Source organism: Penicillium bovifimosum (genome assembly GCF_028826915.1).
Source record: "Penicillium bovifimosum strain IBT 22155 chromosome Unknown utg000005l_segment0_segment0, whole genome shotgun sequence".
In the NCBI taxonomy this organism is placed as follows: Eukaryota; Fungi; Ascomycota; class Eurotiomycetes; order Eurotiales; family Aspergillaceae; genus Penicillium; species Penicillium bovifimosum.
Window position 1 is genome coordinate 127,982 of NW_026622714.1, and position 23,662 is coordinate 151,643.

The following is a 23,662-nucleotide window of genomic DNA, read 5'->3' on the forward strand; positions in this document are numbered from 1 at the left end:
AACCCATTCGAAGCAAACAGATCGTATGCCCGGATTTGACATTTGCGAAGCCGTTACTACGACTAGAACCGATTAAGTACTAGTCTACTTGGGCCTGGTGAGTCTGGCTAGGGAGATTAGTGTCAGCCCAAATCGCAATAGTTGTTCAACGTTCTTTGTCTCGATATAAGCCCAAGTGGGGCCAGTCAACAAACTCAGCAACAGCTCTTGTCTTCATTAAAGTTCGTTTGCGGGATGTGGTCAGAATGGACACATCACTTTGTCCCGCTTTTTCAAACCCAGGGATGTGGTTCTCGTATCTCCCCCATTCTATTGCGGGCCGAACGGTGCTTCGACAATAGTCCTGTTGGACAGACCGGGAAGAGCACAATTGCTTCACCGTTACTTTGGCAATTCTCCGGATGCAAGGCTCCGCCAGCTCTGCGCTGGCCTGTGTGGCCTGCGTAGCCGGCGTTTCAGGACCAGTTGGCATTCTTTAAACCCTCAAAGCGTCGGGGGGATGAACCTTGATCGAGGGAAGGGATCTGAGTGGAGCTGAGGTTAATCCGCTAAATGTCAAAGCGAGACGCGGCGGGTAGTGACTTGGCGATCTGGGGGCCATGGGAGGGCCATGGAGAGGGCCTTGGGATAATTGACTCGACGATGGGTCTTTGACTTGAAAGTGAACAATCATTACCTACATTCAACCACATGGTAGATCTAAGATCCGTTTGAACAGTTCGTTTGACATGTTCGCAGTAGTTCGATCGAGGGGTTCATGGTACAGATCACAGAGGGGGAAGTTGAAGTATCACACGGCGCTAATGTACAGCATTGAAGTGTCACAGAGCCCCACGTCAACCCAAGGAACATCTGAACTCTATGATTATTTATATACTTCTCAGTCCTCTTGCTTTGCTTTTCTCTTTCCCTTCTATTGATAACGTTATTGAAGCTGATACTTGATAGCTTGGTATAGCTACTACTATTCTATATCTCTCTCTATTACATATATTGGATCTCCCCACATATCCACTCTTCCCATGACATTGCTCTATTACGGCAGCTCAGACATGCCTTACATGCCTGATATGCCTACATACGAGGACTTCGAATCACTGCCTCCAGCAGTTCGACGAAAGGTACGGGCTGGTCTTCTATGCGTATATGATATCACTTCCATCGTTCCATCACTTCATCACAGTCACCCGCACGGACATTTGCCCCCAATTTCCACCTTCATTTCCTCACCAATAGCGCTTTCGATAGAAAGGAACATCTTAACCCAAAACAGCCTCACCCGTTTTTCTTTGTTCATCTCAGGCCCTTGCTTTTTTTGACTGCTTTTGCCCCTGAACACCCGGTGGGGTTGACTACCCGCACTATCATCCGTAGCGCTTCCGGTTGTCTTGCGACATTGGCGCATGGGGGTGTCAATGCTCCACCTCCCCCTCCATAACGAGATCCATTCATGTCCATCATTGCCCATAGCTGACCCAAAAACAGTTCTTCTCGAATGTCGAGCGTTTGCGCATTCGGCTAGCCCAGAGCGATCACAGTTCCCCTGCCTTCTCCACGTCAAACTATCAGACGGATAATCGGGTCTATCGAAATCCTCGACTTGGGAATTCGCGTGGCTTGCGAAACGGTTCGAACAGAAAACGAGCACTGGACAAACGTGCTCCTACCCCCAAATTATTACGGAAACCCGGCTCGCTTCAATTGGCCTACTTGGCTGCCCAGGCCGACTCTCAATGCTTCCATGCCCTCCCCGCTAAGATTCAACAAAAGCTCTTTTCCCCCGAAGAACGTCGGCGTTTAAGAAACGCCTACCGTCAAAGTCTCATTTACGACGCTGCTGACGAAGCTTATCGTCGTGATTCTGCTCGAACCTGTCGTCCTTCTACCGATAGTCACCCTTCTCGGGCAACTTTACCTGCGCAATTATCTACTGTCTTTTATTCAGACACCGATTCAGACGACGAGGGAAATCCAAACATGGACCAATCATTCCATGATGATTTCCGATGGCTAGACGAGGATGGGGATTTGGATTTATCTCTCGATGAGTACCACGCTCATGTCACGGATGCTGCCACACGAAAACAATCCAAATCCCCTCGAGCCTCATTCCGCCGCTCCTTATCCTTTTCCACACAACTCCGACGCAAACGACTAGACACTACCGCAGCTCGTGGGCTTCCCTCCGTCAGCCAATCTCAACCTATAACTCCCCTCTCCTCCCGCAATTTGGACTCGCGCCAATCATCCTATAAGTTCCAACATGGCCCGAGGTCATCCACTTCGAGCATCGACCCCTCTGCACAATACTATCAGGACCCGGATGCCCGTCTGAAATTACGGGTCTACCTGGCGTCACCACAGAAGTTCGACGAAGCCATTGAATTTGGATTCCCTTCGCTTGACCAAAACGAGAAGGAGAATGTTGCGCCAACCCCAGAACCCTCACCCAAACCCACTCTTGTCAACTCCGACTTTGGCACTTTCTTCGAAGATGACGATGGTACCATGGTGGGGAGCCCCAGCGGGTCATTGAAGAATGAACCAGCCCCTTCGCCTGTGTCCACATTGCCACGTGACGCCCCCCGACCTTCCGTGGAATCATCGCTGCTGCAACGACGCCAATCTTGGCTTCCGGGGACGAAGGGAGTTCCGCAACGGCTTCCAGGGAACCGTGAGATGACGCTGAAAATGACCCTCACTCGTCCTGACCTTCGCACCGACTCGCCCACTCCATCCAAGGAAGTTGAAGATCCTTTACGACTGGCGGAGCTCCCGCCTGCGGACCGCAGCCAGTCGATCTGGGACTCGGACCTGGATGAGCGAGGCATGGTCAAAAAGATGTGGCGCAAGCTCCGACGCCGAGTTTGATATATACAATATTACCATCGAAGTCCGGTCGACTGCGACTTCCTCCATTCATTTTACTTTATAATCGCCCCTTTTCTCTTTCAGCGCCATTGTGTTTCATTCGCTTTTCTGGCGTGAACACGTTTCTGTTCTATACCATTTGAACGTCATCTTCATGATCTCTGTTCTTCATTTTGAGCAATGTCTTCTTTCTATGCAGGGTCGGACCTGACAGTTTCATGTATCTATTCAGTTCGCAGCGTTTTGTACATATCGGCTGCTTTTTCCTTGTCAATTGATTGATTCAAGGCCCACAACTTCCGATAGACTAGTCCCATTTGCACTGTATCATCCATGGTTCCTGCCACCTAGACTTATTTGTGACCATGGTTCACCCGATAGGCCCGAATCCCGATAAGCAATGCACGTGACAGAGAGCTCCCAAGGCAGCCCTGGAGGCCACGCAGCTCCGTCATCAAACCTCACTATTTTGAATAACGACATACTCTGATTACCCACTCATTTATTGCTAGTCCCCGGCGATCTCTCTCCTTTTAAGCGACTTTGTGTCTCCTCTCCCCATCGATTGACCCCGTATCTCCGGTCCGGTCCGCTCAAGCTCCCACCCGCGCACCCCATCAGATGCCTGCACAGCACTGGTCATGATCCCACGGTGGCTGCTGCTCACACTGAGCCTGCTGCTGGTATGGACATCACAGCCAGCAGCGGCAAAAGGAAACGAGCCGAAAATTGTAACCCATGAGCTCACCTCTCCGCCCGCAGACCTGTTCTACTTCCACGGCACAAACACCATCCTCTACCGCGATAGCAGATCCCTTACTGCGCGTGTTTCCTTTGATGGGGGCGAAAAATGGGAGGATGTCAAGCCCAAGGATGGTACGATGGAAGGCACCGTCGAGCTGATTTGGAGACATCCCTTCGACGACAACCGTGCCTACATTCTCGGACACAATGGCAAGCACTGGATCACGACCGACCAGGCCAAGTCATGGAGGCCATTTCAGGTGGATGTGGTGCAATTTACATCGATGCACTCATTTCCATTGGAATTCAATGGTTGGGATCCCAAGAAGGTGATCTTCATGGGTCTGGATTGCACCATTTTGGGCTGTGTGCCTCAAGCGTATTACACTGTCAATGATTTCGAAACTGTGCAGCCCTTGCGCGAGATGACGCTCCAGTGTATGTGGGCTGCAAGCCGCCCGCAGTTCGCGTTGGATATGGAGGTGCCGAAGTCCATGGGAGACCGAATCTTTTGCGTGGTGCCTGGACTGAAGGGACCATTTGACCACACCCGTACCGAACGATTGATATATTCAGATAACTTCTTCAAGGATGAGGCGGAGGGCACTGAAGCTAAGTTGTCTCAGGGACAACCGATGAGCGGCATCAGCCTTCAGATTCGCTCCGTGACCAAGTACCTCGTGGCGCGCCTCCAATCGCGCGGTACGCAGGAACAGGCTTTGTACATCAGCGACGACGCAAATGTGTGGCATCGCGCGGAGTTCGGAAAGCACCGCATTGAAGAAGATGCGTATACGCTTTTGGAAAGCACAAACTACAGCCTTCAGATCGACGTGCAGACCACTTGGCATGACAACCGGATGGGTAGCCTCTTCTCCTCCAATTCCAATGGCACTTATTTTACGCAGAATATCGAGCATACGAATCAGGATCTCAATGGCCTGGTCGATTTCGAAAAAGTGTCGGGTATACAGGGCATCGCGATCGTCAACACGGTCAAGAACTGGGAGGAAGCCGAGAAGTCCGATGCGGAGCAGAAGAAGCTTGTCAGCAGCATCAGTTTTGACGACGGGAGAACCTTCCAACCTCTCAAGGCGGATAAAGACGAGCTGCACCTTCACTCGATGACTACCTACGTCGCGCTGCGCGAATTGCCGATGCCCGATCACCGCATGTTCTCTAGCCCGGCTCCAGGCTTAGTTATGGGCGTTGGTAATACTGGAGGTCACCTGAAGGAGTATTCCGATGCCGATCTCTACGTGTCGGACAACGCGGGTCTGACCTGGCGCCGAGCGCTGAAGGGTCCGCACCGGTACGAGTTTGGTGACCAGGGAGGTGTGATCGTGGCTGTCAGTGATGGCAGCAAGACGGACAAGGTCCAATTCTCTATCGACCACGGTAAAGAGTGGGAGTCCATCGAACTGAAGCACAAGATCAGGCCTCTTTATGTAATCACGACTCCGGATTCGACCACCCTCAAGTTCTTGGTGGTTGGTCTTTCCGACGATGGAAACAAGATCATCATGTATTTCATCGATTTCGATGATCTCCACGAGCGCCAGTGTGGATCCGGAGATCTTGAAAAGTGGACGGCTCGTTTGAACGAGAAGGGTGAGCCGGACTGTCTGATGGGCCAGAAGCAGTTCTTCCACCGTCGCAAGGCGAACGCCAATTGCTTCATCAAGAAGGAGTTCGCCATCAGCGGTCCGGAGTTCGAACCCTGCAAGTGTTCTGCTGAGGACTTCGAATGCGACTACAACTTTGTTCGCAGCGAGGATCGCACAGAGTGTGTACCTGCTGTCGCGCTGACGCCCCCGGCTGGCGAATGCAAGGAGTCCAGCGATAAGTACATGGGTCCCTCGGGATGGCGACTGATCCCTGGCAACGCATGCACCCGCGAAGGAGGCGAAGATCTCGAGCGTCAGGTTGAGCGTTCGTGCTCGAACACCACCGGGCCGATGCCTATCGCCGACGGCAAGCCTCGCGCAGAAAAGCCACAGGTCATCTCTGCCAAGCAGACAATCTACTTCTACCTCGAACGACAGGCCAGTAACAATGGCGTGGATGAGACTATCATGATGCTCACAGACAAGTACGAGCTGCATATTTCGCGCGACCACGGCCGGAACTGGGAGCACATCCTCAAGGACGAGAAGGTCACGGAAATGGCTCAGCATCCATATTTCAGTGATGGCGCCTTCTTCCTCACTGACAGCAAGAGGGTGTACTACACGATCAATCACGGTGATTCTTTCCACTACTTTGATGCTCCCAGTGCGCCGAACAAGGAGGGCCTTCGTACGATGGCTTTCCACGAGCAGCTTCAGGACTCACTCATCTGGATTGGCAACAAGGACTGCGATGGCAACAACTGTCGCTCAGAGGCGTTTATCACCGATAAGCGAGGCGCTAGTTGGGACCCGATGCTTATCGGTGTTGGCGACTGCACCTTCGGAGCCCACGAAGGCCGCAATAACAGTGATACATTGATTATCTGCGAGCAGTACAAGGACGAGGAGAAGATCAATGACAGGCAGCTGGTTATCAGTGACGACAGGTTCTCTACCAAAGAGGTCAAGTTTGAGAACATCGCCCACTACGCTACCAAGAATGGCTTTATCGTCGTGGCCTGGTTCGATGGGCCCGAAAAGAAGTACCTCAACGCCAGTGTCAGTGTGGATGGCCGCACCTACGCGGATGCGCACTTCCCCTTCAACATTAACGTCCCTCAATATACCGTCCTACCTAGCTCCCCGCACGCACTGTTCCTCCTCGTGGAGGTTAGCGCTGCGGAGGGCCGCAGCTTTGGCTCCCTCGTCAAGAGCAACAGCAACGGCACATACTTCGTCCAGAGTCTCGAGGCTGTCAACGTCAATGACCGCGGCCTTGCGGACTTCGATGAGATGAAAGGCCTCGAGGGTGTGCTTGTTGCCAATGTCGTCGTTAACACCGACGAGGTGCTCAGCAAGGGCGCAACCAAGAAGCTACGCACTGTGATCACCCACAACGACGGAGGCCAGTGGATGCTTCTGCCTCCTCCGGCTAAGGGCATCGACGGTAAGGAGTTCGACTGCCGAGTCGCCGAGGGCAAGGGAACCGAGAAGTGCGCCCTTCATCTCCATGGCTACACTGAACGTCGGGATTACCGCGACACTCTCTACTCGGGCTCCGCTATCGGCCTGATGCTCGCCCTAGGTAACGTCGGTGACCATCTCACTAGCGCCGCCGAAGCCGACACATTCCTCACCCAGGACGGTGGCCTCACCTGGATGCAAGTCAGTAAGGGACCGACCATGTGGGAGTTCGGCGCTGCGGGCTCGGTAATCGTTCTCGTCAGCGACCGAAAGGCCACTAAGGTGGTCCACTACTCGCTCGACGAGGGTCACACCTGGAATGAGTTCCAGTTCTCCGACAAGGAATTAGTCATCGACGATATCTCGACAGTGCCTTCGGATACCTCGAAGAACTTCCTGCTCTGGGGCACGGATTCCGGCAAGCGTGTAACCATCACATTAGATTTCAGCGGCATCTGGAGTCGGGACTGTAATGACGATGAGAACGACTACTATACCTGGACCCCCAAGCACCCGCTCCAGGAGGAGAACTGTCTCTTTGGTCATGTCGAACAATACCATCGCAAGAAGCCTACCGCTGAATGCTGGAATGCATGGCGCGAACCTCATATCCACAGCATTGGCCGGAACTGCACCTGTACCCGTGCTGATTACGAATGGTAAGTGAAACATTCTGCAAATTGACGAGAGTGGACAATAAAACCCACTAACATGTATCAGCGACTATAACTACGAGATCCAAAATGATGGCAGCTGTGGGCTAGTCCGAGGCCTGCAGCCACAAGACCACATCTATCAATGTACACAAAATCCCGACGCATTTGAGTACTGGGAGCCCACAGGCTACCGACGAATCCCACAAACAACCTGCCAAGGCGGACTCCTGCTCGACCAAGACGTGTCCAAGCCATGTCCGAACAAGGAAGAAGAGTACCATAAGAAGCACGGCATCAGCGGCACAGGCCTCTTTTTCGCGATTGTGACACCCATTGTCGTCGCGGTGGCCGTCGGTTGGTACGTGTACACACACTGGGACGGCAAATTCGGACAGATCCGCCTCGGCGAGGGCGGAAGCGTGTCATCTACGGGTTTATTGTCGCGGGAGTCGGTGCTTGTGGCGGTACCGGTGGCCATCATCGCGGCTGTCGTTGCCGTTGCGCAGTCTTTGCCATTACTGGTCAGAAGTCTGGCGCGCAGTGCGTCGGGTCTGTTTGGTCGGAGGTCGCAGAGACCGTACAACACGCGCGGCTCCTTTGCGGCGCGTCGGGGCGATTACAGTTCTGTTGTCGACGATGAGGATGAATTGCTCGGCGCGGACGACTTTGACGATGATGAGGAAGCTTAGGTTGATTACGGTTCGAGAATGTTTCGATATAGCAGTGGTTTCTTTTTCCCTTCCTGCTATGGAAGTTGGAAGTTATTTTTTTTTTCCTCATTTTGGGTTTGAATCTTGTGAAATTATGAGCGTGCCATGTGTGAAGCTTTGCTTTTCTTTCTTTGCTTGCGATATTTCAGTTCTGTGTAGGCAGTGATTGGCCCTGGGGTGTTTCTAGAAGAGTCGCTTTGTGGCTGTGGGCAGTATATCTCATTGAACAAGATAATTCAGTCTATTGCACTTGGAATCGATAGTTTTGGCGATTACTTTTGTTGTAGCAAGGTAATTCCCAATCTATCTTGAAGTGGCTTGGATAGAAACTGTCATTTTGGACTGCACAGCATTGATCTCCTCCGATGAAGTGGATATAGTCCCAACTACACATACTTGAGGGATGTCTATCTGAGATCATTCGGGCCAAATGAGTTCGGTAGCAACTAATATCGTCAGCCCAGCAATAGAGATATAGCACAATAGAAAGACACTTACCTCTCCCATGGTCATGACTTTGTAATTACCCTCGCCGTCATACATGTAAACAGGGAATGAAGGCTCGGTGAACTCGCGTATGCTAATGTCCGGATTAGACGCAGAGATTGGTCGAAGGGAGGGAAAACTCACAACTGTCTACACATGCCACAAGGCGACGCACCAGGCTTGATATCTGTTGCGACGGCCAGGGCCTTGAACTTTTTGTGGCCGGCGATCTGGAAGTGTTAGCGGGAAGCACACGACAAGTAGAGACAGAACATACAATGGCAGTACCGATAGTCACACGCTCAGCGCAAGTGCCGACGGGATACGAGACATTCTCAACGTTAGCGCCAGAGATAAACTCGCCCGAGGCCGTGAGAATACATGCTCCCACGCGGAAATTGGAATACGGGCCTGTAGCTGTTTAGTGGTTGTTGCTTGTGGATAAAGAGGGTCATACAGTAAGCCTTAGCTTTGGCTTCAATGGCGTTGGTGGAGAGGGTCGTCAGCTCTTGGGCTGTGATGGGGTTTGGTGAAGCCATTGTCGGGTGGTGAGGGGGTGAGGGGTCCAGGGGAGTTGTGGTGAATATCAAAATGAGGGGAAGCTAGGTAAGTCTTTATCGATAGGCGATAGAGGATGTAACCCTAACTACTGTGTAGATTCAGTGCTAGTTAACTAGGAGAGTTGCAACCGTTGTAACTGATACTTATTCACATGACTACAGTGTTAAACAGTGGCATAAACATATATTGTAGTAGTTGCTCGCGATATATACAGAGAACCCCACCCCCCATTACCATGACCTAGGAAGTGTAACAAGCGTGTTCCAATAGATATCGAGAAAAGTACTGCAAGGAAGAAAAAGAAGAAAAATAAAGAGAAGAACTGAAGCTGGTTAGTTAATCATCGTGAATGACTAAGCTCAATGTATGTCAGACAGTCAGAGTAGACTCAACCTTCTCTCTTGTCATCTACCACATAATCTACAGTCATCTGCATAAATGGCGAATCCTGGGGTGCAGATCATCAACGGCGAGAAGACCTTCATCCCTCTAGGTAAAGCATATACATCTATCTCAGGCTAAGATCTCACATCCTCACCATATACAGAGAACAACCCCGAGGTCCACACGCATCTATGTAAGAACCTCGGGGTATCCCCCTCCCTCACCTTCCATGACGTTCTTTCCACAATGCCAGAGATGTTATCCTACATCCCCCGTCCAGTAGACGCCCTTATCCTTCTCTGCGACGGTTCCATCTTCACTGCCGCCCGCTCTCACGTGGCCCCCACCATACCAGAGTACCAGGGAAGCGGGCCAAATGAGCCAGTGTTGTGGATGAAGCAGACAATCGGACACGCATGTGGGCTGATGGCAGTGCTGCATGTGGTTCTCAATCTAGAGAGTGGGAAATTCATCACACCTGAATCTAAGCTGGAAGCACTCGTGAAGTCGGCTGTTGAGCTGGGACCCGCCGAGAGGGCGCAGCTCTTGTATGACTCTAAGTTTATGGAGGAGGCACATATGGATGCCGCGTCACAGGGCTGCTCTATTGTGCCTTCCCCACAAGACGAGTGCAAGCACCATTTCATCGCTTTTGTGAAGAAAGATGGAAAGGTTTGGGAGTTAAATGGTGGGATGAATGGTCCATTGTTGCGGGGAGAGATAGAGGGAGACCTACTTAGTGATGAAGGACTGGGCATGACGGCCAGGGACTTCCTAGATGCTGCAGACACAGTGGCCCATTCAGGAATGAGCATTGTCGCCGTGACTGTCGACCCAAATTCATCAAGCACATCTTCGGGTTGAGATTCAGCCTAAAGGGGTCGAAAATGGCATAAATGAAGTCCAAACAGTCGCTGTCTCAAGAACTCACGTTGAACTGTCTTCGCATGGACTATACAAGGACATATCTACACATTGGCATTTTACATCTGTTTACATCCATTGCCCTTCCCTTTGAAGAGCGTCAGGTCCGTTTTCTTGGGAGTCAGAGTTAGCTTCCTCCGTTCACGTTGTTATGTAAACTTGAGACTACATAGTTAGTTAACTAGTTAGTTGACTAACTAACTAGGTTGAATGTGACAGGCGCGAGGTGGTAACACTGAGATGTAGAAAGACATTGTGCCGAAAGTTCTATATGCAAGTTTTAGAAACATCTATTCTATACAAGGAAACGTTGGGGCAGAAGTCGTTAAGATGACCCAGACAGCCTGATGAAACACCTGGGTACCGAGACACATCGAGGTCGAAGGCAGAGTGATTACACATGCGCTTGTGCATTGCCCCCTTTTCATTGATCTCGGTCACCATATGGAACATTCACCCATGACTGGGTGGGGGTGTATGTGGGCCATTGTCGAGTTGAACGGAATCTGTTGGCCATGTATAACGCCAGTCAACAAGCCCTATGCCAACTCGGCGATCCGAGGCCTGGCTCATGTGGCCCCAATGGAATTCAACGAGCACGCTTCATACTCAGCCGAACCGATGGGCAAGGCATTGGAGATTTGGATGATCGAAAGGAGGAGAAGGTGAAAAGAGTTGGAAAAAATTGAGATAAGAAACCTGATTGCATGTTCTCGGGGTATATCGCACGTAAAGAATTCACATAACCAAGTATGGGAGTGCAAAGGGGTAACATGTCATCCAATATTTCCAGGGCAGTTGCAACAAGACAAGCGCTGATTGTCTATATGCAGGAATGAATATGCTTCATCCAAAATATTGCCGCAGTCCCTCGTAAACAGAGAAAATGAAGGCCGAGCTAGGTGCCGACCGTGCGCAGGTGATCCCGCACCCGCGGTACATGCCCTTGAGCCCTTGTTGTCTCCAGAGGGACTTGGTCGCGCTCCAGAAGGTCTGCCGTTCAGCGCTGGTGGGCAGTCGTGAGATATCTTCTGTCTGCATGCGAGATTTGATTGTATCGGCCGGGTAAAACAGGAAGTTGTAGCTGATTCCAGCCATTGCTCCTGCAATCATTTGTTGATGAACAGGAAGCGAGTCAGAGTTTGATGAGTGCGACTTGTTATAAGTGCGGAAGAGCGACGACACGCCCTCGTACCCGCCAAACCATGCTGCACTCCCGCCGGTTTCTCGGATCAGAGTGCCCATCTGGCCCCGCCAGAATCCCATCAGGCCCTCCTGTCTGAAAACTGCAGCGACGATGGCCATGGGACCAGCGGGTCTGAGGCTTGCTGACTCCGCGGGGACCTGCATCTTGCATTTCACCAATTCAATGGGTGTAAGCGCCAGTGATGTGATCGAGCCAGATAGAGCACCGCATGCAATAAGAGCAATAAATGGCAGGTGCTCGTCGCCTGGGTAGACCGTTGCACGTACGGCATCTTGGATGAGGCGGTAACTGAAAAAGAGGCAGCTAGTCTCTACTGCAGCCCCAGCCATGGGGGCACTAATGCCTCTGTATAGCCCACGGAAGCCATCGACTCGGAAGGACTGGCGGAAACAATCCAATGGTCCTGAATATCGGAGAGGAAGGTGTGCAGGTTGTGACTGTAGTCGAACTTTTACAGTGTCGAAGGGGTATTCAATGAGTTTGCCGGCCATTCCTGCTGACTTGGAGGATCGTCAGTTCCCACATTCTCACATGCATGTGCCAGATACTCCTTACCGATCCAAATACGATATCCTTCATCGCCTCAACGCCCTGGTTGGGCGGGAGCGATGGCAACTCCATTTGCTCACTGATGGTGATCGCATGCTCTGTTGCCGCCATCAAGGTAGTTCAAAAAGTAAGAAGGAAAGATTGAAGAGTGTTATCGAGGGATCATGTTAGGATTCGGGAACACCAAGGGTATAAGTAGAGTGAGTGAATAAAAAGGTCTGGGGGGGGGGGGGGGGGGGGGGGGAGGCGGTGTAACGAGGGAATTGATGGGCCTATGAGGACGCCAAGTCACCGTGCAGGAACTAGGAGAATAATAGGAAAGATGGAAACGAGAGCCAGGCAGGATGCACAAAAATGTAACGGAGTTTTGGGAGCAAACGAGGCCCGACGTGCGTAAAGGTGCGTAAAGGTGGAGTCAGGAAGACCCGAATGCCATTTTTCTCTCCTTAAGCGGTCTTAGTGAGACGCCAAGACATTTTATCAGATCAAGATAATCAACGAAAAAACTCGATCTCGGCTTTGCCTCACGACGACTCCTCTTTTGCTTCACGTTTCACCCCTCAATCTCACTTTTACTGCGTTTTTTTCAAGTCGCATATCCCTCTACCAATGTCAACCTCAACGGAGACGACGCCAGCCGTGGCTCCGACTACCGGCATGCGGAAAAATGGTCAGTGAACAAGAATATTAAAACCCAGTCCCCACTTTCCCTGTGCCTCCTGGTGGGCTGACACCCGTCCTTTAGGCAAGAACTGGCATGGCATTAAGAAGGCTTTCCGGCCCACTGCTGGTTTGACCTCGTATGCGAAGCGTCAAGAGGCCAAGAAGCACAGCGATGCTGTCAAGGAACTTGAACGTGAGATGAAGGCAGAACATGAGGCTGAACGTCAGGTACGTCTATCATATGCCTTTTCCCCTGATATCACGTCGTTTCCCTACCTTCACATGGCCGGATATGGTCCCCATTTCTGCCAATGGTCTGCACAATAACGATTTATTCTCCCGCAACACTACCTCCCCTTTCCAAGATGGTATCACTGACCAAGGACAACCTCTAGGCCCGCATTCAACGCATCAGGGATCGCCGAGAAGCCAAGGAGGAGAAGCTGCGTTACGAGAAGATGGCCGAGAAGATGCACCACAAGAGGGTGGAGCGTCTCAAGCGCAGAGAGAAGCGCAACAAGTTGCTCAACTCTTAAGGCTGTTCGTCTTCTTCATACCACCGCTATACCATCTTCCCATCCCCTCCAGGACTGCATTGTGCCTATATATCCATCGGCTTGTGGAGACTTCCTTCTTTTCTCCAGCGGAAAAGATTAGGCACTCATTCCGGCGTGGGCGGTTTGCTTACAGGCGTTTTTTCTGAGGTCAGGTCATAGGTCACCACTAGCGAGCAAAACAATTGTTTTTCAATAAGCGCAATAAACTCTTACATCCGATGTTGGTCCATAGCTAGCCTGTAAATGAGATATCTCGATCTTGAGCTGTCAAGTGTCAGGTGCAAAGTAGCTGATCTGTCTGCCGCCTTGGCGTCATCGGTTCAACTCCGCACCCCAACCACAAGACCAACCTCCGAAGGCCCTAAGCTGTGCTTCATTTCTCAACAGAATGTACAGTCATGGAAACTCCATTTAAGCCGCTTGCTTTGTCAACATCTCGAGGGACCTCTTCCACCTTTCCCCTCACGCAAACCTCCACCCGAAGCCAGAGCCAGCAAGCCAGTGATCTCCAATCTGGCTCCGACGACCTATCTAGATTCGCTAGCCAAGAAAGCAGACAGGCCGACCGAACCCCCCGTCGCTCACGTCGCGATGCCTCTGATGACCGCCAGATCTCTCCCAAGGGAGGCGCGCGGGACCGCACTCACCCATCCCTTTCCCCTCAACAGCTAGGTCGATCCGCCTTCGACGGCAAACCTCATCGCCATAAACATAGCAGGTCACGGGACCTGCGGTTCCCAAATGCCATGAGTCATTTAGCTTCCTCGGCAAGTGCGCGAGGCTTGCTCCCTACGTGGTCGGGCGGAAAGGACAAGGACCGCGAGGACGACGGGTTGCTGAGACCCTTCACAAGAGAGACAACGAGTGGTCGCTGGGGGTCCGAGTCAACGACTGGCCTAACTGACGGTCGCAATGGGAGCCTGCTTGACACGCCTGAGCAATATGAACGACTGGGTCCAATCCGCCGGCACGATATCATGTCTATGGACGACCTAGAGAAGGTCAGGAAACGGAGGAAACTGGGCGAGGAGTAAGTCCATTCTAGTCTTGATACCGATTGATTCGCGCACGAGACTGACTGGTGGCTGTCTCAAGGTATCTACGGTCTGCGTTGGCCTCGATTGGGACATTGGCCACAGACGTCACGCGTCGGCTGGACTACACGTATTACAATCTGCTAGAGAAGGTTACAGCCGTAAACTCGACCATCTCGTCCTTCCAAGAGCTATCCGACTCGGCCTCGACACTTCTAAACGACTTTGAGCGTGAGACGGCCGGCTTGGACCAGGATATTCGCAAGCAACTCGACGACCTCAAAGGCTTCGAGTCACAAATTCAAAGGGCCGACGTATTACAGCAACGTATGAAAGCAGGGCGGCAGCGCGTGGAAGAATTAGGCAAACGACTCGAAAGCGTGCGACACGAGATCGATAGCTGGGAACAACGGGAAACGGAGTGGCAAACGCGGACCAGTCGTCGACTCCGTATCTTCTGGGGCATTGTCGCAAGTACCTTGCTGGTGCTTCTGTTTGCTTTGGTCATCCAAAATTGGCCACAGCTCCGGTCTTCCCACGCTGGGATGTCAGGTTTGACAGCCTCAAACATCTCTTCAACCTCTGTGCCACCGCAGTCCGAGCGGGATAAAGCCCTTAGCCTCGGAAGAGAGGGCTCAAGGTCTGCTGCAGGGCCTCCTCGATATCCGTCCAACCTTGCAGATCGTCGTGAGAGCTTGGCCAAGGTTGGTCCGACTTCGACAGCAGGTCGGTCAGGACATGATACATCACCTGCGGAGCACAACTTTCTCCGCGTGCTGGACGAATTATGAGATATTTTCTTTTGTGCCCCAGACCATGGAACTAATCATTAGATCATCTCTCCAATCTCGCAGTATCTTATACTTCCGTCGGGATTCGGGTTTCTGGCTCTGGTTTCTGATTGTGCTTGAATGGTCTTCAATTTGTATTTTATGCTTGATTTATGTCATGATACCCAGTCCGCAAAGGATTCGTGTTCGTCATTATACCATCGGTGCATCGCTCTTCTTCTTCTTCTTGTCTTCAATCAACTCAATATTAGACTCAGGAATCTTCTTGCCGTGAGTCTCAAGGAGCCAGTCGCGCAAGTCATCACTGACATCACCTTGAACGGTGATCTCTTCGATACCTGCAGGCGAGCGGGTAACTGATGATCCCGTAGCAAATTTCTTGCCCAGGTCCTTGGCGATTTTCTTGTTTTCCAATCCGAAAACCTCCAGTCCGATCACGACTGTCACGTACTTGCGCTTATTGCGCTCGACACGCTTGATCTGGATCTTGGAGGCAGCCTTGCGCTCGGTATCGCGTGCCTCGTTTGCAGCGGCTTTAGCTTCCTTCTTGGCAGCATCTTTGGCAGCGCGCTCTTGTGCTGAGACGGATAGAGTGGACAGGTTGGCGTTGAGGGCATCTGATAAAATCACAATAGATTTAGTACGTGGCTATCTTCATCTTCGGATTTGCAGTTTGCTATCCGCAGATTGTGGCCAGCCAGATAGCTAGAGAGGGGAAGTTCCGCACCTTCAGAGTATAATTTATCCCACAGGTCCGACTGGTTGTCCTTGAGCCATTCTTCGCACTTCTTCGCGGTACCTCCAAACTCGCAGTACTAGACACGGTCCCCGCACGTCAGTAATTATCACAGAACGTATGCTATTGATAGCAAGCGGGAAGATCTGCGGGCGCTTTCCCGTGGCCAGGAGCTATGCCACGCACGACAAAGCTGGGACCCAATGATAAGAGCTAAGGAGGAATATGAAAGCGGGGGAAATGAGCGGACTGGGCCTTCCGTTTTAGAAGTGCCTTTGGGCTGATGGTCTAGGGGGTGGGGAAGAGCTCGAAGGTCATACCTCGGGGGGTAATGTGCAGACTATGATTCCGTCAGTACCATCAACCAAATTGCAGTTGCTCGTATGTCCTTACCTCCACAGTAGACGATTTGTCTTGCCTGCTCGGCTGTAACTGTTTCTGTATCGGCCATGGTATTGAGAAAATAGTACCTCGATCAGTGGTAGCTCTCGGTCTAGACTCGTTCTCTGCCAGAATCAACACATCGCGGGGGGGCGGAGGGGCATTTCTGCCGACTAGACCAATTTAGGTCATCACGTGTGGGCAATCGAGGCCGAGGACCAGTTACCATCACTGCTTTCGAACATTAACCTAGTATAGATACCATGCAGGTTCACAATTGATTCATGTATCATTATTCATTGTTATCTTGTCCAACTAGAGTGCCTCTGTCTCATATCCAAGACCAGATCAGCAACACGCAGCACGACATCCCATATCTCTGATGGCTAATCTTTATGGCAGCTGCGTGTGATGGGTCCAACTCAGCCTAGTGACGAGGAACACAACCCCGGAAAATTGGAAACTGGAAACTGGGAAACTGGGAAACTTGGGAGACCGTTGCACAGAGGCCCGCCTTGATATGCTGGGCCGTTAGACTGCAGCTGTACCCACCATCGCGATAGGGGGCCATGCGTGTCAATTGGTCGACGATGAGTCCGCAAAGCAGATAAGATAGTCAATGGCACAACCCCTGACAGTCTCACCTCTCGCTTCGAAGGGACCAAAGGAGAGTCTACGTCAGCTATGTGCATTGTGCATCGAAAGCCTAGTGGTAAAGAGAGGAATGACCCCTGTGGATGTTCTGGCTATATGCATCAGAATCGTGCAGATAGTTACATAGGCAAAGTATCTGGACGGATACTGCCGGCGACCAATGACCAGTTTCAGTTGTGACGGACATTAAGGGGCCCGTGGGGAGGGGAAAGACCGGGGTCTACATAGCGCCTCACACTGGTGCCACTACGAGATACCCGTATGTAGACGCCTGGGCAGATCCACTCTCGGGGCAATGGAGATCGTGTCCCTAGTGAATATTCCGTATAGTGGACATAGTAATGGGCTAGAACATAGAGGGGGCACCTCTCCGGCCGGGCTATGCAGTAATAGGGTTTCCAGCTCCAGTTCCAGGTCGAAAGAGCAGACACTTCACTGGTAACGTACAGCGATAGGCAATTATCACTAGGTACTGACATCCACAATCGTCGCTGTCGAGGGTTCAGCTTAGCTCCAATCATAAAAACCACGGGAGGAACCTCGGCGGATGAGTTGCCCAGATGTCGATGCAGGCGCACAGACAAAAGGCAATTTCATTTGCAACATACGCAGGACACACGTTCCCACTTTTTCTCTCTTTTTCTTCATATCTGGCTCTGTCTAGCCCTATCGTTGTGCATATTCGCGAACTGTCTGGGTTCATGTTACGCACTAGTATAGAAGGAATGAGATAGAGAGATTCCCTGAAAGTCAACGATGTCGCAACTTGCTGCTCGGCCACTAGGACTGAAGTCAATAGGTATCAACCGGTTCGCCACTTATCTCTCGTTTTCATTCTGAGTTCCTGAGGGTCTGTGTCCGAAGTTCCGAACATGATGTTTGGTCTCTTTAGCTTCGGCTATGATCCCCAGGCCCATCGGCCCGGCATCTGGAGAGTATCTCGGATTCTTCGCCGGGTCATACTTGGTTTCACAACCAACGGGATTATCTGGGAGATGGTATCTCTGAGTTTTGGGTGTTACAGTGCTCTAACGTGTGTTGAGAATGGTGTAATGCGGGTGGCATCATATATTAGGAATAAACGTCAATGCCTCGTTATGCTGAGGTCGACATATTCAGACCTATCACTATGCCTGTAAGTACCTGTAGTCGAGAACAGTGGATCAAAGTCTCGAGACTATCGTGCTCAGACCCTGCGAATGCATCGGACGACTCGCTCTAGATGCTCCGGAATACCCCGATTATCGCGTAGTATGGCATCTTTCCGATGTACGCAGTATGGGATATGATTTCTATATTCTACGGAGTATATCTTCCAGGGTGACCTTATATGCTCAGATGTGATCCCAGGGTTCACACTATCCTACAAACAATCTATTCGAGGTACTACCGTACTACGCATATACACACTGTACACAGTACGTACTCCACATAAGATAGGACTTGCATGAGTGGAGAACAACGGTGGCATTGGATGGGGTCTAGCCCAAGATCCGATAGTCATAGCTATCCTAATTGAGTTTAGGTATTTTAAAACGAAGAGAAGTGAAAATAACTAATTGAACTAATGCAAATCGGATTAGATCCCTGTCAAAGTGGCCAACTCTAGAAAAACTCTCACTTTCTATCTCTACACAGTATTTTACTCTTCTCCTTTTCTTATTTTCAGGTCTTTATTTTATTTTATTTATTCTTTTCTTATATATACTGTGTATGAAGTTATGTGGTAAAGAAATCCTCGTTCTCGTTGCTTTTTCTTTTTCTTTCCCCCAGATCCCGAGAACCAACCCCGTGAGACCTCCGCTACTCCAGATTTTGGTTCTTTTGGTTCTTTTGGTTCCACCCCTCGAGACTCTCTTCCTCCCACTTCTCCCTCTCCTCATCATTGGCATCTCCTCGCTCTATGTGAAAACACTATAATTATCTGGACATGACCTCGTGTCTTTGAATCTTGGCTCTGCCACATTGCTTCCAATCTTGTCTGCCCGCATCTTGACTTCTTATCATTACATCATTGGAACAAAAAGAAGGAGATGATGACGCTGTTGAATCCCCGCGAAACTCATTCGCTTTTCTCCCCGGACCCCATACGATCTCCCACGGCCCAGCGGTATTTCCTTGGAGACCACGCTATCCCCGGAAAACCATCCATGCAAAATGAGTATCGGGCGAGGGAACCCTCCCCGATCGCATCGACCATTCCCTCGGCGCCCCCTTCTCCGAGCTACACTCCTCTCCCCGAGCGAATTGCCTACGCACCCTCTCTAAGCAGCTTGTCGCCGGATCATGAACTAGTCCTACCTTCATACGAGTCGGATCTCTTTCACAATGCCAAAGAACCAGAGGATGCGAGTGTCGCGTCGACAGAATCACACTCGTCCTCTTGGACGTTACGGGCTCCTTCGGCAGACGACTCCTCAATCGAGGACGAACCATCAAGGCACGTGGACTACCTTTCTCATGACTGGAACGAGGAGGATATTTGGTCCTCATGGCGTTATGTGACCAGTCGGAAGAATATTTACAATAATGGGGTGAGGTTAGAGAATGCCTCGTGGAGGACTTGGGCCAAGGCCAAGCACAATCTGAAGACGATCTCCCCGGAAAGTCTCAATTGGTAAGACACTGATCGTGTTTCCTTTTCATCCTTTGTTCACCTGGCTAATTCCCCGGCAGGCTGAAGGATTGCGATGTCACCTGGCTTTACGGGCCCCTTAAGAGTTCCGTTGGGCGGACGACTTCTCCCTCTCCCCCTCCCAGCCGCCTAGAAACGCCAACCTCTTATCTGGATCGAAAGCCCATTCTGAAGAAGAAGACGGCATCCGAGACCATTCTCCAGCGGTCATTGTCCCAACATACATTACTCCAGCATGCCGGGGCCATTCTCAAGGCTCAAGAAGCTGAGATCAACTGGACTCGGCCGCCTTTCCCACGGTCCAACACAGACTTGGACCAATTACACCACCGGACTGGATCCTCCAGTTACTCCCTCGGTGGCACTCTAACCACCTCATCATCGTCAGGAATGGCATCTCCCAGCGAACGACGCCATATCCACTTTAACAACGAAGTTGTGCAATGCATCGCGGTTGAAGCCAAAGGCTACGAGGACGAATGGCCCGCCACCTTCGAGGACGAGTCATCCTCGGACGACGGCGTGGTTTTCATGAGACAGATCTCCAGCCGGGCCTCCCTGAGCCACCGCAGCACCCCACGCAGCAGTTTCAGCGGTGAGGGGAAAACCATCGCTCCTTTGCCCTCGACCACACTGAAGTATCGCGGGGATCCTCCGGAGCCTCGTGTTCCGACGATCTTAGATCGTTGGTCCACGACGCCGACCCCCACACTGTCACCCACCCCATCTGTGGAGACCCTGCGGCCGCCGGGGCGCTCCGAGCCCCCAGCCAACTTTCTGCTGGACGAGGATGAGGATCCCAATTTGGACTACACGGGCAATTACCCTGATCGTGATGGCCCTTGGTTCATCGGGGATGACCCAACGGCAGATCGCCCGCTCCGGCTGAGTGCATCGGGCATGATCATGCCCGAGGGTGAAAGTGAGACCCCCAGCAGCATATTCGACCGCGTTGTGGACACTGTGAACACCGCCCGAGACATCGCCCACGTAATCTGGAACGTTGGCTGGCGACGTTAACCTCACCACTTTTGGCACTTTTCACGACTGACGATGACTGGCGTTTTGAGAGAGGGAAAAGGATTGCATAGGATTTGGGGAATGGCGTATTCGATGTCAGAGCTTTGTCTTTTTTCTTGGCTTAAAAGCCCGGAGGTATCTCTCTGATTGTAAAGATCATATCACGACATAATGCATAACAAAAAGATACATAATAACAGCAACGAGCTAGTATTCTACCTACATGAGACTCTCTGGTAAACGGACATCTGAAAGGTACAGCAGTACACAGTATATCAATGGTCACGGGATAGATCACCTACCGTGGTGAGGCTCTCCACATATATTTGGCAGACCCACAAGGGTTTACCTGCAATCCTGCATTGACGGACTGTATAACACATCGCAGCATGATCAGGTGATTCGGGTCCAGATATAGAGATACGTACATGCATCTTGGATTATCTGCATGAAAGAGTCGTCCCTCAAATTGAAGTAGCTTAACTATGTAAATAACTATTGCGTACTATAGCCAAAGACCGCGGGGGAGGGAATTCAGGGGTCCCGAGACAAAGACGATTCATCCGTACGACTCCTCTTACATCCCCCCTTCTAATGACTGTGTGTTCGCCCTGGGTGAATTACCTAGTCAATCTATTCATATGCTTAAATCAACGCTTTCTTCAGGATCACCGAGATCGTCGTTCAGAACTCAACTGCCCCACAGCCCCTGATCTCTTTGTCTCCGAACTCGAGCTCCACGTTTCACTCCTTTACTGCGTACAGTTGCGCTCAAGAGACCATGGAAACTGTCAATGTCACCGAATTGGTGGAGCGCCTGGGAAGCGATGAAGATGCCGTGCGCAAAATGGCCGTCTTCAAGCTCCAGAGCAATATCGGAGACCCATCCTTCGCGGACATCTTCATCGCAGAGGGAGGCCTGGTCCGATTACGCTACCTCACCATTCACGCAAACGGCAATACCTTAGCATACAGTCTGACCAGTTTCTCACGGTTGCTCGATGTCGACAAGGGATGGGAGTGTGTTGATCAGGAGCTGGTTGAGCGCGTGAGTCTCCTTGGACCATTACAGTGTCCCACCTACGCTTTACCCTATCCTCTGCTGCCATATCAATAGCTAATGTGACCGTTCTGTAGATTGTCGAGCTGATAGTCACCCACCCCCTGGTCAACATCCTCCGCGGCGCCATGTCCATTCTCGTCTCCATCGTCTCCCACTCGCATATCGGAAACCGCTCCGCTCAATCGGACAACTTTGGATTCCGCGCCCTAAAGCCCGCAATTGCCATATACCCCCAGTTCCTAGAGATGCTCGTCAGTCGGTTGTCCTCCGCGGACCATGCCCTGTGTGCTAATGCGCTCCAATTGATCAACTCGCTCATGCGCGACTCAATTACCAATGACTCCGAGGGGGAGTGGCCCAAGTTTATACAGAAATTGCAGGACTTGGGCGTTATTCGGGCGGTCTACGTGCTGATGCAGGATTCGGCTCTTCAAGATCTGGCGCATCCACTACTTGAGTTTCAATCTCTCACGAAGATCTTGCTACGGAAGTGGAGGGATATACCAGTCAACCAGGAGAAGCCTGAGCATCGCCGTGCGCTAAAGGGGATCCACTTGGCCAGTCACCCGGAGAAGACCCCAGATGCGGCTACAGAGAATGGCGAAGATACGCGACGCTCCAGACGACATCATCCAGAAAAGTGGAGACGGCTTGGGTTTGAGACGGAAAGCCCGGCGACGGAGTTCTACGAGGTCGGATTCCTGGGTATGATGGATCTGGCGGACTACGTTCGCAGTCATGGTGATGAGTTCCAAAATATGCTCCTGGAACAGTCTACGAAGCCATCACGGCAACGGTGTCCGATTGCTCGTGCATCGTTGGCGGTAACATCGATCTTGTACGAGCATTTCGAGGTCGACAAGTCCGACACGGATGACAGCAAAACATATCTCATCTCAGAGTCCCGCTCGAGCTTTGATAAATTGTTCCAACCTTTGCTATTACATTGGACCCGGCTACATGTCGCAGGCTTGCAGGCCTTCTTCCGCCTGTGGAAGGCGACTGCCGCCGAGGAAGAGGACTTGGACAAGATCATTGAGCTCGTGCGCATCCTCGTTGAATCCGTGGTTGGCGGAGCTGCCCGGATCAAGGATATACAGGATGTCGAAGAGGAATTGGCGGATTTCGAGTACCACAGACTGCGCGGGTTACAGATGGAACTCCTTGAACTTACATACGAAGATGCATGGGGCCAACATTTGCGGCAAGTGCGTGAGGAACTTCACCACGAGGCACTACAGTTCGTCAAGGAGCAACGAATCCGATGCCTGCTCCAGGGTAGCTGGTTTGCTCTGGACTCCCCCAAGTCTGAGTCGGGGCCAAAGTCTACCGCGACGTACCAATACGCCCAACTCTCTCATAATCGACGATATTTACATTTCGGTAAATTTGACCTGATGGGTGACCGAGCTCCGGAGTTGGACACCCTACCAGAGAAAAGTAAGTGCCACCACCTGCCTATCCATGACCTGTACCTTGTGTTTGCTAACGGGACGCTCGACAGTTGATCTATCACTTGTATCATCCGTGGTCTCCAACGTCTCTACAACCCCAGACCACTCCTCCTCGGCGACGGTCAAGACCGCTGCTCGACCTGCAACTAAAATTACCATCCATGGCTATGCATCCTCACCTACCACTGGGCACGGCAGGGCCCAAGGCCGGCCCAGCAGCAGGTCCACCCAGAAAGAGATAGTCATGCTTACGCTGCGACCTTCCTCGCACAGCATTGCATCGGAGTGGTTGGACGGTTTGCTGATGCTCCTCAACCAGCAACCCATCACAGCAGAGACAACCAAATTGATTGACTTGGTCAGCAATTATGGGTTGAAAATCCGCCTGCTCAATGTAAGATTTGACGATGCCACTTTCGCAGGCGAGGCTCCTAAAGTTCCATCGAGAGATGACTTGGATGAAGATTATTACTACGATGTGTTTGGAGGTGCATAGACTCTTTCGCTT

The 23,662-nt window shown here is 51.4% G+C and overlaps 10 protein-coding genes across 10 annotated transcripts; 7 read left to right on the forward strand and 3 right to left on the reverse strand.

Annotated features, from left to right (window-relative positions):
* Positions 1-1,022: 1,022 nt before the first annotated feature.
* On the forward strand, positions 1,023-2,871 carry N7515_005216 (uncharacterized protein; the record flags this gene model as incomplete). The annotated part of the gene is made up of 2 exons (XM_056665960.1): positions 1,023-1,121; positions 1,486-2,871. 2 exons carry the CDS (start codon positions 1,023-1,025, stop codon positions 2,869-2,871), a joined length of 1,485 nt encoding a protein of 494 aa, XP_056519556.1.
* Positions 2,872-3,512: 641 nt separating this feature from the next.
* N7515_005217 (vacuolar protein sorting/targeting protein 10) lies at positions 3,513-8,034 on the forward strand (the record flags this gene model as incomplete). The annotated part of the gene is made up of 2 exons (XM_056665961.1): positions 3,513-7,348; positions 7,410-8,034. The coding sequence occupies 2 exons, from the start codon at positions 3,513-3,515 to the stop codon at positions 8,032-8,034; spliced, it is 4,461 nt and encodes a 1,486-aa protein (XP_056519557.1).
* Positions 8,035-8,462: 428 nt separating this feature from the next.
* N7515_005218 (cytidine deaminase) lies at positions 8,463-9,080 on the reverse strand (the record flags this gene model as incomplete). Its single annotated transcript, XM_056665962.1, has 5 exons — positions 8,463-8,501; positions 8,554-8,635; positions 8,686-8,771; positions 8,819-8,952; positions 8,999-9,080. 5 exons carry the CDS (start codon positions 9,078-9,080, stop codon positions 8,463-8,465), a joined length of 423 nt encoding a protein of 140 aa, XP_056519558.1.
* A 460-nt stretch (positions 9,081-9,540) lies between these two features.
* Positions 9,541-10,350, forward strand: N7515_005219 (uncharacterized protein; the record flags this gene model as incomplete). The annotated part of the gene is made up of 2 exons (XM_056665963.1): positions 9,541-9,595; positions 9,650-10,350. The coding sequence occupies 2 exons, from the start codon at positions 9,541-9,543 to the stop codon at positions 10,348-10,350; spliced, it is 756 nt and encodes a 251-aa protein (XP_056519559.1).
* Positions 10,351-11,256: 906 nt separating this feature from the next.
* Positions 11,257-12,277, reverse strand: amcA (putative mitochondrial ornithine carrier protein AmcA/Ort1; the record flags this gene model as incomplete). The annotated part of the gene is made up of 2 exons (XM_056665964.1): positions 11,257-12,117; positions 12,173-12,277. 2 exons carry the CDS (start codon positions 12,275-12,277, stop codon positions 11,257-11,259), a joined length of 966 nt encoding a protein of 321 aa, XP_056519560.1.
* A 498-nt stretch (positions 12,278-12,775) lies between these two features.
* N7515_005221 (CGR1 family protein) lies at positions 12,776-13,365 on the forward strand (the record flags this gene model as incomplete). Its single annotated transcript, XM_056665965.1, has 3 exons — positions 12,776-12,836; positions 12,912-13,057; positions 13,225-13,365. 3 exons carry the CDS (start codon positions 12,776-12,778, stop codon positions 13,363-13,365), a joined length of 348 nt encoding a protein of 115 aa, XP_056519561.1.
* Positions 13,366-13,784: 419 nt separating this feature from the next.
* Positions 13,785-15,211, forward strand: N7515_005222 (uncharacterized protein; the record flags this gene model as incomplete). The annotated part of the gene is made up of 2 exons (XM_056665966.1): positions 13,785-14,416; positions 14,482-15,211. 2 exons carry the CDS (start codon positions 13,785-13,787, stop codon positions 15,209-15,211), a joined length of 1,362 nt encoding a protein of 453 aa, XP_056519562.1.
* Positions 15,212-15,403: 192 nt separating this feature from the next.
* On the reverse strand, positions 15,404-16,398 carry tma22 (putative RNA binding protein Tma22; the record flags this gene model as incomplete). The annotated part of the gene is made up of 4 exons (XM_056665967.1): positions 15,404-15,828; positions 15,939-16,026; positions 16,268-16,287; positions 16,341-16,398. 4 exons carry the CDS (start codon positions 16,396-16,398, stop codon positions 15,404-15,406), a joined length of 591 nt encoding a protein of 196 aa, XP_056519563.1.
* A 2,617-nt stretch (positions 16,399-19,015) lies between these two features.
* On the forward strand, positions 19,016-20,637 carry N7515_005224 (protein phosphatase regulator REG1; the record flags this gene model as incomplete). The annotated part of the gene is made up of 2 exons (XM_056665968.1): positions 19,016-19,599; positions 19,659-20,637. 2 exons carry the CDS (start codon positions 19,016-19,018, stop codon positions 20,635-20,637), a joined length of 1,563 nt encoding a protein of 520 aa, XP_056519564.1.
* Positions 20,638-21,418: 781 nt separating this feature from the next.
* On the forward strand, positions 21,419-23,650 carry N7515_005225 (ELMO/CED-12 family protein; the record flags this gene model as incomplete). Its single annotated transcript, XM_056665969.1, has 3 exons — positions 21,419-21,685; positions 21,775-23,140; positions 23,205-23,650. 3 exons carry the CDS (start codon positions 21,419-21,421, stop codon positions 23,648-23,650), a joined length of 2,079 nt encoding a protein of 692 aa, XP_056519565.1.
* Between the last annotated feature and the right edge of the window lie 12 nt (positions 23,651-23,662).